This window comes from Ornithodoros turicata, unplaced genomic scaffold, assembly GCF_037126465.1.
Source record: "Ornithodoros turicata isolate Travis unplaced genomic scaffold, ASM3712646v1 Chromosome85, whole genome shotgun sequence".
In the NCBI taxonomy this organism is placed as follows: domain Eukaryota; kingdom Metazoa; phylum Arthropoda; class Arachnida; order Ixodida; family Argasidae; genus Ornithodoros; species Ornithodoros turicata.
This window is the reverse complement of record NW_026999393.1, coordinates 314,252-327,188: the sequence shown is the minus strand read 5'-3', so window position 1 is coordinate 327,188 and position 12,937 is coordinate 314,252. Positions and strand designations below refer to the sequence as shown.

The 12,937-nt window shown below is 46.3% G+C and overlaps 2 protein-coding genes across 2 annotated transcripts; both read right to left on the bottom strand.

The window, feature by feature from the left end:
* Positions 1 to 4,988: 4,988 nt before the first annotated feature.
* On the bottom strand, positions 4,989 to 5,962 carry LOC135374582 (putative nuclease HARBI1). The gene is made up of 4 exons (XM_064607526.1): positions 5,530 to 5,962; positions 5,336 to 5,448; positions 5,128 to 5,251; positions 4,989 to 5,068 (listed from the first exon to the last, which is right to left on the bottom strand). Exons 1-4 carry the CDS (start codon positions 5,960 to 5,962, stop codon positions 4,989 to 4,991), a joined length of 750 nt encoding a protein of 249 aa, XP_064463596.1.
* A 4,143-nt stretch (positions 5,963 to 10,105) lies between these two features.
* Positions 10,106 to 10,702, bottom strand: LOC135374581 (tigger transposable element-derived protein 4-like). Its single transcript, XM_064607525.1, has one exon. The coding sequence runs from the start codon at positions 10,700 to 10,702 to the stop codon at positions 10,106 to 10,108; it is 597 nt and encodes a 198-aa protein (XP_064463595.1).
* Between the last annotated feature and the right edge of the window lie 2,235 nt (positions 10,703 to 12,937).

The window sequence follows — 12,937 nt, the reverse complement described above, 5'->3', positions numbered from 1 at the left end:
TCGGATTTACAATCTGTCATGAATAGCAAACTTCAATGTGTGTGCAGTGCACCTGATACCACGAGAAAATACTCTGAAGGGAGGGGAATACATACCGTAAAAACTGTGTTTACTCAGGCATGATGCAACATCTTAAAGCAATAAAACGTAGATGTTTCACCACATATACCGGCGTCCTCTGTACACAATGAGCCGCAGGTGAAGATCAGTGTACTTATCTACAAAGGCGTTGTAAATATCCGGCAGAGGGCCACGGTTCTTGTTGCACGCCAATCAATCGCGCTGATGAACTATGATTCTAGAAACTCTCTGGAACCTCATCTTGCTCATCAGCCAACGTTACCGCATTGTCAAAATTAAAGTCATGTCCTTCCAACTAACAACGGTTGACCAGTTAAGATGTTGTTCTTCTGGCATTAGTCGCCTTAGCCACATAGCCACATCCTGTTAATGTTCCTTTACATGTGTCCCTTGGGGTCACTCGTCTCATTTTCACTTAGAACACCGTGCCATGCCTCTGGTGCATGTCTAAACTCTGCTAGTACACCACCTTGTTCCCTTTTGCTCACCTGCTGACCTGGGTTGATTACTTTGCTTTCTGCTTTAAAGGAGCTCAGAAGGCCATCTAAAAAATTTTCAGTTCCGAACGCGTTGTGGAAGCAGGTAACTTAACTTTGTGATTAACACAAAATGTTCTCTGTACGCGATATTTCTCAAAGAGAAATAGAGGAACATAGCTGCGCTTTCCCGCTCGACTTCCTCCTCAGGGTTAAACGAGGAGGAGAAGGGAAAACGTCATTGGTGATGTCATTGAAGTAGAAAGCTGCGACCGCTCTTCTATCTGCGTCAGTGCTGCCTAGTTTTCTTTGTATTGCAAACTGTAGGATAGGTCAACCACAAAATGGTTTCCTTTCTTCCGTTTTTTTTTTCTTGCTTGCTTTCTTTCTGTCAAGTGATGAATTAGGGAGGACCTCGATATTTCTTGTCCAGAAATCCCAGATCTCGAAATTCACGTTCTGAAAACAAAGAAAATCAAGGAAAATGCTCGACTGCTTCATAAGATCATTAGTCACTATTTAACCACTCAAGTTCCACCACAGCAATCACTATTTAAAACACGAGACGTGGGTAACGTTAGTCTACCTGTTTATTCCCAAATAATGAACAACGAAGTATGAATAACTGTTGGCTTAGAGGTGAAACTGCACAAAGCAATTGCGCTGTTTGTTTAGGCACAGGTTTACCGTAATTTCACGCGTATAAGCAGCAGGATGCATTTTTAGGAACGTTTGGAAAATTTTCAGGCAGATAAGCCGCACTCGCAGATAAGCCGCAGGCAATATGAGACAACTGGTTTGTGTGACAAAGGAGACCATGGAGAAGGCCATAAACCTTGTGGTTTATACTCCAGTGTCTGCATAGTGTACAACAAAGGAGGTCAACTCTAGAGTTCTACCAAGATCGGATTGTGCCCTTGTTGGGCGTTTTTCATGGGTCAGTGGTCCTCCAGAAGACGTGAATCACTGTCACCACTTTCATTAAAGCTGCTTGGGGGAATGCACCAGGAAGATCAATCTACTCGAATGTGGACCCACCCCTGTTATGCAGTGCTGCTCCAGAGACACTGTCGGCCCTTTTGTTAAAACCGGCGTGTGGGGAAAATACCAGGAAACAATAGTCACCAGATAAGCCGCACCGGTGGATAAGCCGTTATTCGCGTGAAACGACAGTACTTGACATTTTTGCAGGAAATGAAAGTAAAACCTCCCGTGCACAACTTGCATCGGTTACGACGCTCGTTCCAAATGGGCCAATGCTCTGTCCCCTTACATCTCGTGGCAGAGTTGCAGATGCCTGTTTTTTTCTCAGGGGAAGGTTCTCTTGAGATGACCTTCCTGCTGATCGTTTCTTGTGCAAAACAAGGCCTGTAGCAAGCTCTGAAAGAAACACTCTCAGTGGTACCGTAGCTTCTCCACGTTGTTGGGCATTCCCCTTCTGCAGAAGCCACCCATTTATAGCAGCTATTTTCAAAGTGTGCCAAAATATGTAGAGGTACCACCGCCTTGACTTTATCCCAAACCTGTAGCCATAACACAGCTTGTCGAGAAGGTTGACCCCTCCCATTGACCTTTGTAGGCCAGGACCACAGCTGGGCATTCCACAACCACGTGATCTTTACTCTTTTTGTTCCATCATTTGACTGTCACAGTTGGTTCCACACCAATACAGTCAGAAAGGAGAGTCACACTTCTGTTATCAAACCATTTCACTGCAATCATGCACTGTTCCCCACATGATGCCACTGAGTGATCGTAGGCACCACGGCCTTTCTTCTTCAACGCTTTTTCCTTCATCAGTTTGCATTATTGGAGCCGGTTCTCACGAACAGTACCGATGTAGGATATCCCCTGCAAGAGAGCTCGGAAATAAGGTGAGGGCTGGTAGAAAAGTTGTCTGCAACAACAAGATTGTTATCTCGCTTGGGAAGGCTTGAGCACAGTTGCAGCACAACCCCTGCTCCGAGGCCAAGCTCGTAGCCACCGTGATCGCCATGCATGCCTCTGCTAAGTCCCTGGTACACATCGAAGTCATAGCAAAGTCCAGATTCTCCAGCACGTGCCCAAAGTTTCTGGCCCCACTTTCTCTTGGGTTTGTGGGGCATGTATTGCCGAATGTGTGATCTGTCGCGAAAAGGAATCAAAACCTCAACCACAGCTGATTTCGTTTCTTGCGAAACTGTTAGCATATTGTCTCGCACGTCAGACAACCACGGGCGCACCTTCCAACACTTGTCATCTTTCGTTTCCGTGGTCGCGGCATCATTGTCCGTGAAGTGAAGATGACTTTGTTATTTTCTCAAGTGTGTTTCTTGACATGACCTGGGAAACTAGTTCGTACCGGCTGCTGACTTCCCAGTACGCACGAACCCTATGCATGTCAGCAAGGCCCATTCTGAAGAACATCTCCAATGCCGATGTGACTTCCTCAACCATCAAGTTCAATGACGTGCCGTCTTTTTGCAGGTAATACAGTAAAACCTCTCATGTCGGACACCTCTGTATCTCGGACAACCCCCTAAGTCGGACGAAAAGTTGTTGCACCGGCGCGCTTCCATTGAAAATACATGGGGAGAAGATTCTCTATGTCGGACACCTCCCTATCTCGGAAGTAGGACAGCATTTTCTTGCTAAGTCGGACAAAGGGCCAAGCGTGAGTTTCTCAAACCTAGTCTTAATTTATGCTCCGAAGGCCCTTAGCCGGCTAATCCGTTAACCTGCGAACAATTCTGCCCGGATTACAAAGGAAAAGGTGTTTCTGAACCGGTTTGACATTTTGAGTCACCATGGAACCACTTTGCGGAGGAATTTAAGATTTCCAAGTCAACAGTGTCCAAAATCAGTACGAGCAGAGATGAAATATTGCACACTTGGGAGCAGATACCAACAGCAAGAGGAAAATGATCCTTAGGAAGACGGACAACGAGAGTGTGAAGAAAAAGGTGCTGCACCTTTTTTTTTTTTTTATTGCCGATCGAAAAACATTCCCGTTTCCGGATCAATGTTGCAAGAAGCAGCATTAGCGGCTTATAGTTCCGAGTAAGATAACAGAATATTTTCGATAGATACTGCTTCACATTCTGGGAATCTCTAGAATTAACTCTCAAATACCACCATGGCGTCCTTTGTGTATCATTTCTCTCGCACTCCTAATGTTCGATTCTCTAACTCGGACACCCCTCTAAGTAGGACAGGATTTGGTTGCACCACGAGTGTCCGACATAGGGAGGTTTTACTGTATTTGTTCGTCTCTTCCACAACATTATGGAGCATAGTTCTAGACAGAAACACATCAGAGTATTCCTTGACTGTCAAGGCTTCTGCTGCTGGCAATGGCAAGACATCTTGAAAGGTACGAACGTTCTGTTCGAAATCTGCTTTGCGCCAGGGGTAACACCGTTTTGCGTATTTCGGCTTCAAATCAACAGCTGGGCCTCGTCCGTATCCGTGTCATCATCCTGGTCGCTGCAACCCTTCTCTTCTGTACTGCTGTCTCCAGCACTAAAGGTGGCTTCATCATCACTGCTGCCACCGCAAGAGAAGTCGCTTTCGTTTGTGTCGATCTGCTCTATCACATTCTTCACCGTCCAGCGTTTCGGGCGGGTCCGGGGGGGCGGAGTAGAATGATGACGGTAAGAACACCAGGTCCCGCAATATCATGTACAAACTCCCACAAATTTTCCACGGTCATTGTGTATTGCACAGAGGAAATCCTGTTTTGCCAATAAATGTACGTGCATGTACGAATCGTGCTACGATACAGGGGGACAGAGAAAATCTCATTTTGCAACAATCATATATTTCATACTTCCAACGACGTACATGTGGTACGCTCAATGGCAGCTTCATTGCTATGGTCTATTTGATGACTGTCTAAGCAATTCCGACACAAAAAAACGAAACAATAGAGGTAATATAAACAAACGTACATAAATCACATAAAAAAACATAAATCACGTGTCCTCATGAAAAACTGGCACCATTGGGCAGTGGGTTCGAATCCTACCGCATTCTGTGTTGTCTGCTGGGTTCTCAGGAAGAATTCCCAGAGTAATAGCGTAACGGTTAAAAAGGTTGCTTCACGGCGACGTGACTTAGTCGCGACAGCTGCTCAATAACTCTTGCTCGAACGGCTGCCCCGATGTCCTACATCTCCCCATCCGGGGGAGCATTCGGGGATGCGTTAGGGTTACTCGTCGTAGCTGGAGTATCTTCACCACTGTCGTCGTCACCCTCCCCTGCGTCCTCGGTAGGTGGTGCCTGTGTGTGGATGCACATGTTGTGGAGCACGGCGCATGACACAACAATATTTGAGGTCCTGTGCAGATTGTAGTGCAGAGTCCTGTATCGCTGCAGGCAGCGAAACCTTGACTTCAGCAGGCCGATGCATTTCTCTACTACGCCGCGCGCCGCTTTGTGGCGTTTCTTGTATCAGGCTTTCGGTGTGTTGGGGGGAGGGTCTCCAGGCAACGGCATCAGCAGCCACGGTTGCAAAGGATACCCACTGTCACCTGAGGGAAATGTGTAATGTCACCCGTTGTAGTTCTCAATTATACTGTGCGACCCTTACCTAGAAGGAAGCGGGGTTCGTCCAAGTGCCTCCGGGACAGCTCGCGCTTCAGCTCACTGTGCCTCCACACATAAGCATCACGTGCTCCGCCGCAAAACGAGCAATGCATCATCGCGTCACACACCTAGAACACGTCAGCATGAATTCCAGAGACTGCCAGATTTTTTGGGATACGTATTCAGGAGGAGGGTACCCAGCTTTTACTTACGATCATGGCATTGAGCGCGAAGTACTGCTTCTGACAGAAGAAAGCACTGTTCTGGTACTGGCCGCACCTCTCAGATGGGGCCAGGATGCCAATAACCGACCCGTCTATGCAGCCTCCCAAAAAATATTGCGATGTTTAAGGTTTTAAGTGGTTTGAACTTCTTTTTCTCGGTGTCTATCCACATAAACACTCACCAATCATGCCGGGAAACCTCCATTTGCTCTTGAATTCCCGCATGACCTCGCGGATCTTGTCGGGTTTGGTCGGGAACCGTATCCACAGGGGTGCCAGCTGTACCACTGTGGCGTTCGTAACCTTGAAGAGCAGCTTACTGATGGTGCTCTGCATCGCTGCCACGTGCCGGTCGCTAGCTACCGCCCCTTGGAAACTTCCTGTGGCATAAAACCGCAGGGCGATGAACACTTGCCCCTCCACAGGTAGCGCTGTCCGAGTTCTTTTTGGACGGAGGGTGGACCGTAGCTTGTCGCATAGCCAGCGTACCACAGGCTTCGTCAGTCTGTACAAACGCATGAACTCTTCATCCGTTGCATCGAAGGCGTCGCTACGGGGACGAAATGTTCTGCGGACGTTGTTGCACCTCGCATACGCTGCGAGTGGGACTTCCATTTCGCAATCCAAAATAATAAAAGCTCTAAACAAATAGACATTCAAAGAAAAGTTCATTGTACACAGAAAACAAAAACAAAAGAAATATGCACTGCACAAAATAAAATACCAGAAACTCTGCACACACGCACACTAAATGAAAACCAAAAGATAAGAAAACTGCACAGCAAACGAGTTAGAAATGTAGAAATGGCAGGGAAAATCGCAAAATGAACTGCAGCTTAGAACGCCAAAAGAATGACAGATCGTTCTCTTTCGTCGTGCGCACTTTTTGATAGCGATAGGGAAGAACAGAAGCCGTACACGTGTATTAGCTGCGGTTTATGCAAATTTTTTTGTTTCTTTTTCGCTTGCACTCAGAATAAGTGACATTCATTGTAATTGATTTTACTGCTCAAGTCAGTCGCATTGTATTGATAAAATAAGGATGAGTCAATAATCAGTCGCGTTGTATTGCCCGCGCCTTATCTGCCATAAATTTTTCAAAATGTTCAAATGGCTTGTCGGTACGCTTTATACGCTTGAAGTTACGGGGTACACCCACTCGTATGGTATGTGGTCTCATTAGTGGGCCCAAACCTATGTGGAGCGTGCTACAGTTTACTATATTACTACATACGCTATTCCTAATCATGGTACGCCGTTTGTTTTGTACCTAACATAAATAGAATAAGCATAAACACGAAGCCATTCATGAGATTTTATTTCCAACTTTACAGTTTCAGCAAAAAATTGCAGAGGGTCCTTTATGTAGACATGCATGTGAAAATTTCCAAAGCTGTTGACAAAGCTGTTGACTAAAGCAAATGTGTACAAGATACACATTTGTGTACAACATGTTTAATCCTAGTCTTCCCTGTTCCCACTTTACACCTTCAAAGACATTGCTCACTGCAGCTGCAACTTTTCTATTGGTTCAAGACGTTGAATGTCATGCCCAGCCAATGACATTTTGCTCCGTGCAACACGGTGGCACCAAACAAATCAGCACTCCACAACACCAGACAATGGCAACCCTTTTGACCATTGTAATACCCCAAAACTTGTTACCGGTTTCCTAGTAATGCAAAAAGTAATGCAGTTGCAGGTACCTTGCTCATGGCTCCTCGCAGGACATGTGCTCCATTAACTACAGGATTAGGAAGTCGACAGCCTGCTAGATTATACGGGAAACTTGCAAGGCCATATGGCATGCACTTGAACCTGTCTACCTGCAGGTATGCATTGTTTGCATGTATGGTTATAAGTAGAGATCCTTGTTTACAGCAGCTAAAGAAAATATGCTTGGCTTCTGTGTTCCCTTTGTTTTCTCCATGTTTTCCTGGCACTTCATCACATCTCCAAGCATTTACCCCAACCATGTTCTATTTCAGTGTCCCACGATGTCAACTCGAGAAAGCACAGCCCATGATTTTCAGGGGATGTGGCACTTCCCCAACTGTGTCGATGCCATAGATGGCAAAGATGTAGCTGTTCGGAACCTTCCAAATGAAGGATCAGAGTCTTTAATTATAAGGGCTATTACAGCATCATGCTACTAGCTGTCTGCGACGCGAGGTAGAGGTTCTTGAAAGTGCACATTGAGGAGCAGGGCCGAGGGAGTGACGGGGGCATCTTCCGAAATACAGACTTTGGAGCTCAGCTAGCCAGCGGATGCCTGGATATTCCGCAACCAAAGAAACTGCCAAAGAGCTTGGTGCATTTACCGCATGTAATCGTGGGAGATGAAGCTTTCCCACTTTTGCTGAACTTAATGCGGCCATACCCAGGGAAGCAGCTTAATCTGAAAAAGGCTGTGTTGAACTGCAGGTTGTCAAGGGCCAGGAGGATAATTGAAAACTCATTTGGGATTCTTGCCAGCAGATGGCATATTTACTGACAGCCAATAACAGCAAGCCTGCCAACATTGAAAGCAATAGTCATGAGTACAGTATGTCTGCACAGCAGGGTTCTCCCCAGAAAATTCTGAGTGGTGGATATTTGACGACCGGGTGAGAGAGGGAAGGGGGAGAGAGAAACAGATCGGACGCGTGGTTTGCATGCAAGTACAACCATAACTTTATTCACTCTTTTGGCACTCAGCTATCACACTTTCAACCTTCTGTTTTTCAGCTTTGCCCATTTCTCCACCACTATGTCATACGGGAAGTCTTTCACTGCTGATCCCTCACATGCAATTCGTATCCGACAGTCCTTCCTTCAGTCGATTTCGCAGCTGTGTTTTGATGAGCTTCAATGCAGAGAAGTCCCTTTCACAGTCTGCTGTGTGTGGTGGCAGGACTAGCTAGTCACCTGCTATATGTGACATTAAGGGATACAGCTCCTTGAGGTCTGTTGCCACACACAGCAGAAATTCTGCAGCCTCTAACTTCTGCATCCTCTCAGACTCCAGAACAAAATTGGCAAAGCCTGTCCTCTCTGCTAGCATGTCGCTGCTATGAGACTTTCCAAGCATGAAACACAGTCTGAAGCGCAGCACAAATTTCAACCCCATTGCCACACACCATTTGTTGGTAGTCAGCTCTGGCTAGCAGGAGAGAAAAACTGGCCAGTGTTGGATGGTCCTCAAATCTGTTCTTCACATTTTCTGTGAGCCTGTCTAGAAATGCTCTTTTTGTGGCCTGTAGCCATGCTTCGGACTCATGAGTTACTTTCACTGGGACATCCTGGGCAGCACAAAACTCCTGGACCAGTGTTTGGTGATTTTTCTGTGCCTCCAATGTCCTGATTGTTGAATTAATCATTCCTTGAAGCAGATCCATCTGCAGTGACCTTGACTGCAGTGCTCGTGACAGCCTGTCAAGAGAGGGCAGGACCTCGCAACATCATGAGCAGTGTGCCCACAAACTTCCCCTCCAAGATGAACTTCAGTAGTCCTGCAGCCTTGATGCCGCTCCTTTCTTCTGCCTCTCGTGACAGGCTGACTATGATTGCTGCAAAATTGTTGCGCACAGCTGCACATGATCCTCCAACACTCAACCAACGTGTAGCAGATGGCTCCACATGTTTCCGTTGTTCCATTTCCAGTACTCTCTGGACTGCACTGAGCCCAGCAGTACGCACAGAACTTGAGGCGTAGAAGTTGTACAGCTGCTGCAGGAGGTCCTTGAACTTGGCGACATAAGCAACTGCCTTAGCAGCCTGGTTTGCTGCCAAGTTCAGCTTGTGGGCTGCACAGTGGATCCCAATAGCCTGACAGCACAGGGGAGATGTTGCAGTCCTTTGTTTGTCTGTCAGCAGTTTCACTGCTCCACCCTTTTTTCCTGTCATGACAGGTGCACCATCAGTACCAATGCCACAAAGGCTCTTGAAATCAAGACCCTTTTCCATGATGAACTTTTCAACAGTGGTTGCAATGTTGGTGGCATTAAGAGCTACTACTCGTTCGTCACTCAACTGTGAATCGTGCAGAGCAGAGAAACTTCACTTTCAGTGCACCATTGAAGATGTACCTGCAGTGGATTACCAGCTGTTCTACAGTGGTGCAGTCTGTAGTCACGTCAAACATTAGGGCGTAATGCTCGCTTTGTCGAAGTTCATGTAGAATGTCATCCTCGATGACACCCGAAAGGCAAGCTACCATCTCCTGAATCGACCTCTGACTGCAGTAGGTAGCGTTCCTTCAAGCTCTGTTGTCTGTGCCTTGACATCCAGTCCCAGCATGGCGAGCAAATCTAGAAGAGGCTCATAACTTGTGGTGTGCGCTATCCTGTGTTTGCAGAGATGGTACAGGCTAGCGAACGCTTGTTTCATTGCGATCCGGGAGGCAGGCGGCCGCAGAATTTCAAGTGGTGATGTAGCCACCTTGCTGTGCGCCTCAAGCGCGACAGAGTCCCGGTGGGAATTGCACACTTCGTGTTTGCGGATGCTCTCCAACCGAATCCGTTTGCATGGCTCCTTGTTCCGCACGGATCTGTCGAAGGACCGCTTGTCGTACTTTATGCACAGTGTGCAGAACATTCCCCCCTCTTGCTTCATCGTAGATAAGCCAGGGATACTGACGAAGCCATGATCCGCTGAAGGACGATGACCGCTTGTTCCCGACACCAGTCTTGGGTGTACGACAGCTCGGCATTCGAGGGTTCGAATTGGGGTCAGATTCGTCCATGTTGGTCCCGAGCAGAACTGTTACCCTGTCCTTGCTTAGTTTGCCTCCACAGCAAGGTTCTCCCTTGAAATGAAATGTCTTGTCTGGCAAAACTTTGAAGAAGAACCAGTTTCGTCGGCGTTGTATACGTCTTGAGGTTGATACTGTTCAAGCAGCTCCCGCAAACGTCCTCTTTGCCAATCCTCGCAAACTTCACGGGGAACATCCTTGCTTTTGCCTACCACAGACCGATAAACGAGTTCGTGACGATTCTTAAATCTAGACAGCCACCCATCGCTAGCTGAGAAATCCGTGCAGCGGAGTTGCAAAGCAATATCTTGCGCCTTCTCCTTGATTATGGCACCGCTGAGTGGCAGCTTCGAGGCTCTGGCTTTCTTAATCCATAACAACAAAGCTTTTTTCATGTTTACGTGCTGTGCTGTGCGCATACGCTTACACGACGGCTTAAAAAGACTGTCGTCTCGTGACGCCAGAATGGTGTCCTTCGACGACAGCAAACGCGACAACGTGCTTTTGGGAATGCCATACCTCTTCATTGCTGCTGGCCTGGATAGCTTCCCACAGGTCACAGATTCAATTATCTCGGATTTCTCGGCTAAAGTGAAAGTCCTCAGCTTGCGTGGCTTCAACATTTGAATTCCGCAATGGCGTTACGGTGCAGGACGAATGGAAACTAAACACCGCCTCTCCGCTACTTCCGGGGGTAGATGATCACGTGGCCAGAAATCGATGGTTGGATGACGTGGCCGGAAGTCAAAGGCCCACTGAAGCGTCGCTCCGCACAAAATCTGGTTCCACTAAAACGAACGGGCAATGCATTGCGTCTATGGGAAGCAAATTTAATTTTCTTCAACTGTTCCACACAACGGAGAGTTCCACTTATCCAAGTTCCTCTTACAGGGATTCAACTGTAGTTCGTTGTGGATGTCAGCCAGAAAAATAAGCTCGAGGATACACTGAAATGATGGGTTTTGTGGCACTTTGTGTGGCTGACAGGTGCACCACAATGGATATGTAAAAAGCACAGTGACACAGTTTTGTAAACCATGTATTTAATGCATAAAACAGTTACTCATGACCATACGTCATACCAAAAAGTAGCTGCTGGATGCACAACTGTGCAAGATGTTTTTGTCTGTCATCAAGCTTCGCAAGCATTGGCCAGAAGCTCAGCAAAAAAAGTGTTGCCGTCCCACATGTCTACATAATCCTGCGAAGGTGCTGAGGCTCCGCTCATTTGCCTTGTGGCAGACACAAGCACTTCTTGTAGCGTTGAAATTGTTTGCTACGGCCTTCTGTGCTTCTGTGGCCTTGCGTAGCTAACTGGAGGAGTCTCCCCGCGGTCTTCAAGATCTTGAAGAGACGAACTCCTGTGTTGGCATGAACGCAGAGGCCGACCAGCCGTCCTGCAAATTAATATTTTGAACAAAGGTCTGAAGAAATATTGGTATGTGGTAGGCCTGTGTGTCATGACAGAACCTGAAGTTTTCGGGAAATATTTTTTTCTAAATTGGTGGGGTAAAAATTGGGTAAATAAACATGTGCTCTAAATTCATGTGAATTAGGGTGAAACAAGTCCAGACCGCTAAATTCGGGGAGAAATCGGGCAGAGTTGCTCAAACTAAGTGCTGTGGTTTGGTACTCACAGTGGCGTAACTGTATTTGCTGCCAAACAAGTTAGTGTGCATTCCTATAGATGTCGCAGTGAGTGCAATTTTGCAAGGTTAAATTCTGGTTTCGCCCTAAGGAGGCAAGCTTCAGTTCGGGGAAGAATCGGGTTAAACCCTAAGACTTCAAGTTCTAATGAGTTAGTTTGTGATAAATCTTCATAAGCAAATCATAAGCAACGCTTAATTAAATTCCAAAGGCCTCTCTGGTGATAAGCTAAGTTTGGATTCATGCACCAGACATTTGATGTATAGCAAGCAGGAATGGGCACAAATACAATTTTGAGTATTTAAATACAAAATATAAATACTGTATTTAAATACCATAAATACTGTGAAGATCTCATTCGGAATTACAGAAATAATAATGATCATAACAACAAATCAGCAAGGAAAAATGGCATTTATTTGTTATTAATCATGGCAATTTTAATATTACAAGTTTCTTGAAGACAGCATCTTCTAGGTATCTTCTGTTCGGCCGTGGAATTAGATTCACAAAGGAGAACACCTCTGCACAGGTGACAATAGTCTTACAAGGGCCGGGAGGGCATTGAGGGTCCAGGGAGGGTCTTGTATATATGTTTTATATCTTAAATAATATTTTAATTACAATGCATTTAAATACTGCCCATCCCTGATAGCAAGTACCCAAACCTCTGACTATATCGTTACTGAACTGCCTTCGGTTACTGGTGACGGAGCAGCCCGTGACAGAGTTTCCTCTGGTGTGCTTCCAATCAGTGAAAGCAGCATCGCTGTAATTAAAGTTGGCCAGAGCTGCTCTTGCGCCAAAAAAACCCAAATCAAATCAATGTAATGAAAGTGGTTCACTTAGGGAACAGCAGTCCAACGTTGTTAGCAATAGATTGTGCACTTGTAGCGATGTAAATGTGAAGTAATATCGACCGCATTTTACCTTGAGGGTCACTATCCACTACTGTGCTTTCACTGATTGAAGCTGTGTCCTCCCGTATACTGGACAGAAGTGCAGCTGTCGTGTTTGAAGCTATCGTCTTTGGGAGCACAGAGCTGGGGGACAGAGTGAGAAAAAGAAACCCAGAAGTGATCTCTATGTGCACATAACAGTGACATAAATATGACATCATCAGCTTTTTCTTCCTTTTTTTTTTTGCCTAACAAGTATGGAAGTGTCTAGAGGTCCGTCGGACGGACACGATTGTTTATACATCGGGGTCC

Coding starts and splice junctions, on each gene's coding strand:
- LOC135374581 (XM_064607525.1), bottom strand. CDS start 10,702: ATGTTGAAGCCACGCAAGCTGAGGACTTTCACTTTAGCCGAGAAATCC.
- LOC135374582 (XM_064607526.1), bottom strand. CDS start 5,962: ATGGAAGTCCCACTCGCAGCGTATGCGAGGTGCAACAACGTCCGCAGA. Junction 5,449..5,529: donor GAGGTTTCCCGGCATGATTG/GTGAGTGTTTAT, acceptor ATTTTTTGGGAG/GCTGCATAGACGGGTCGGTT. Junction 5,252..5,335: donor TCGCGCTCAATGCCATGATC/GTAAGTAAAAGC, acceptor GACGTGTTCTAG/GTGTGTGACGCGATGATGCA.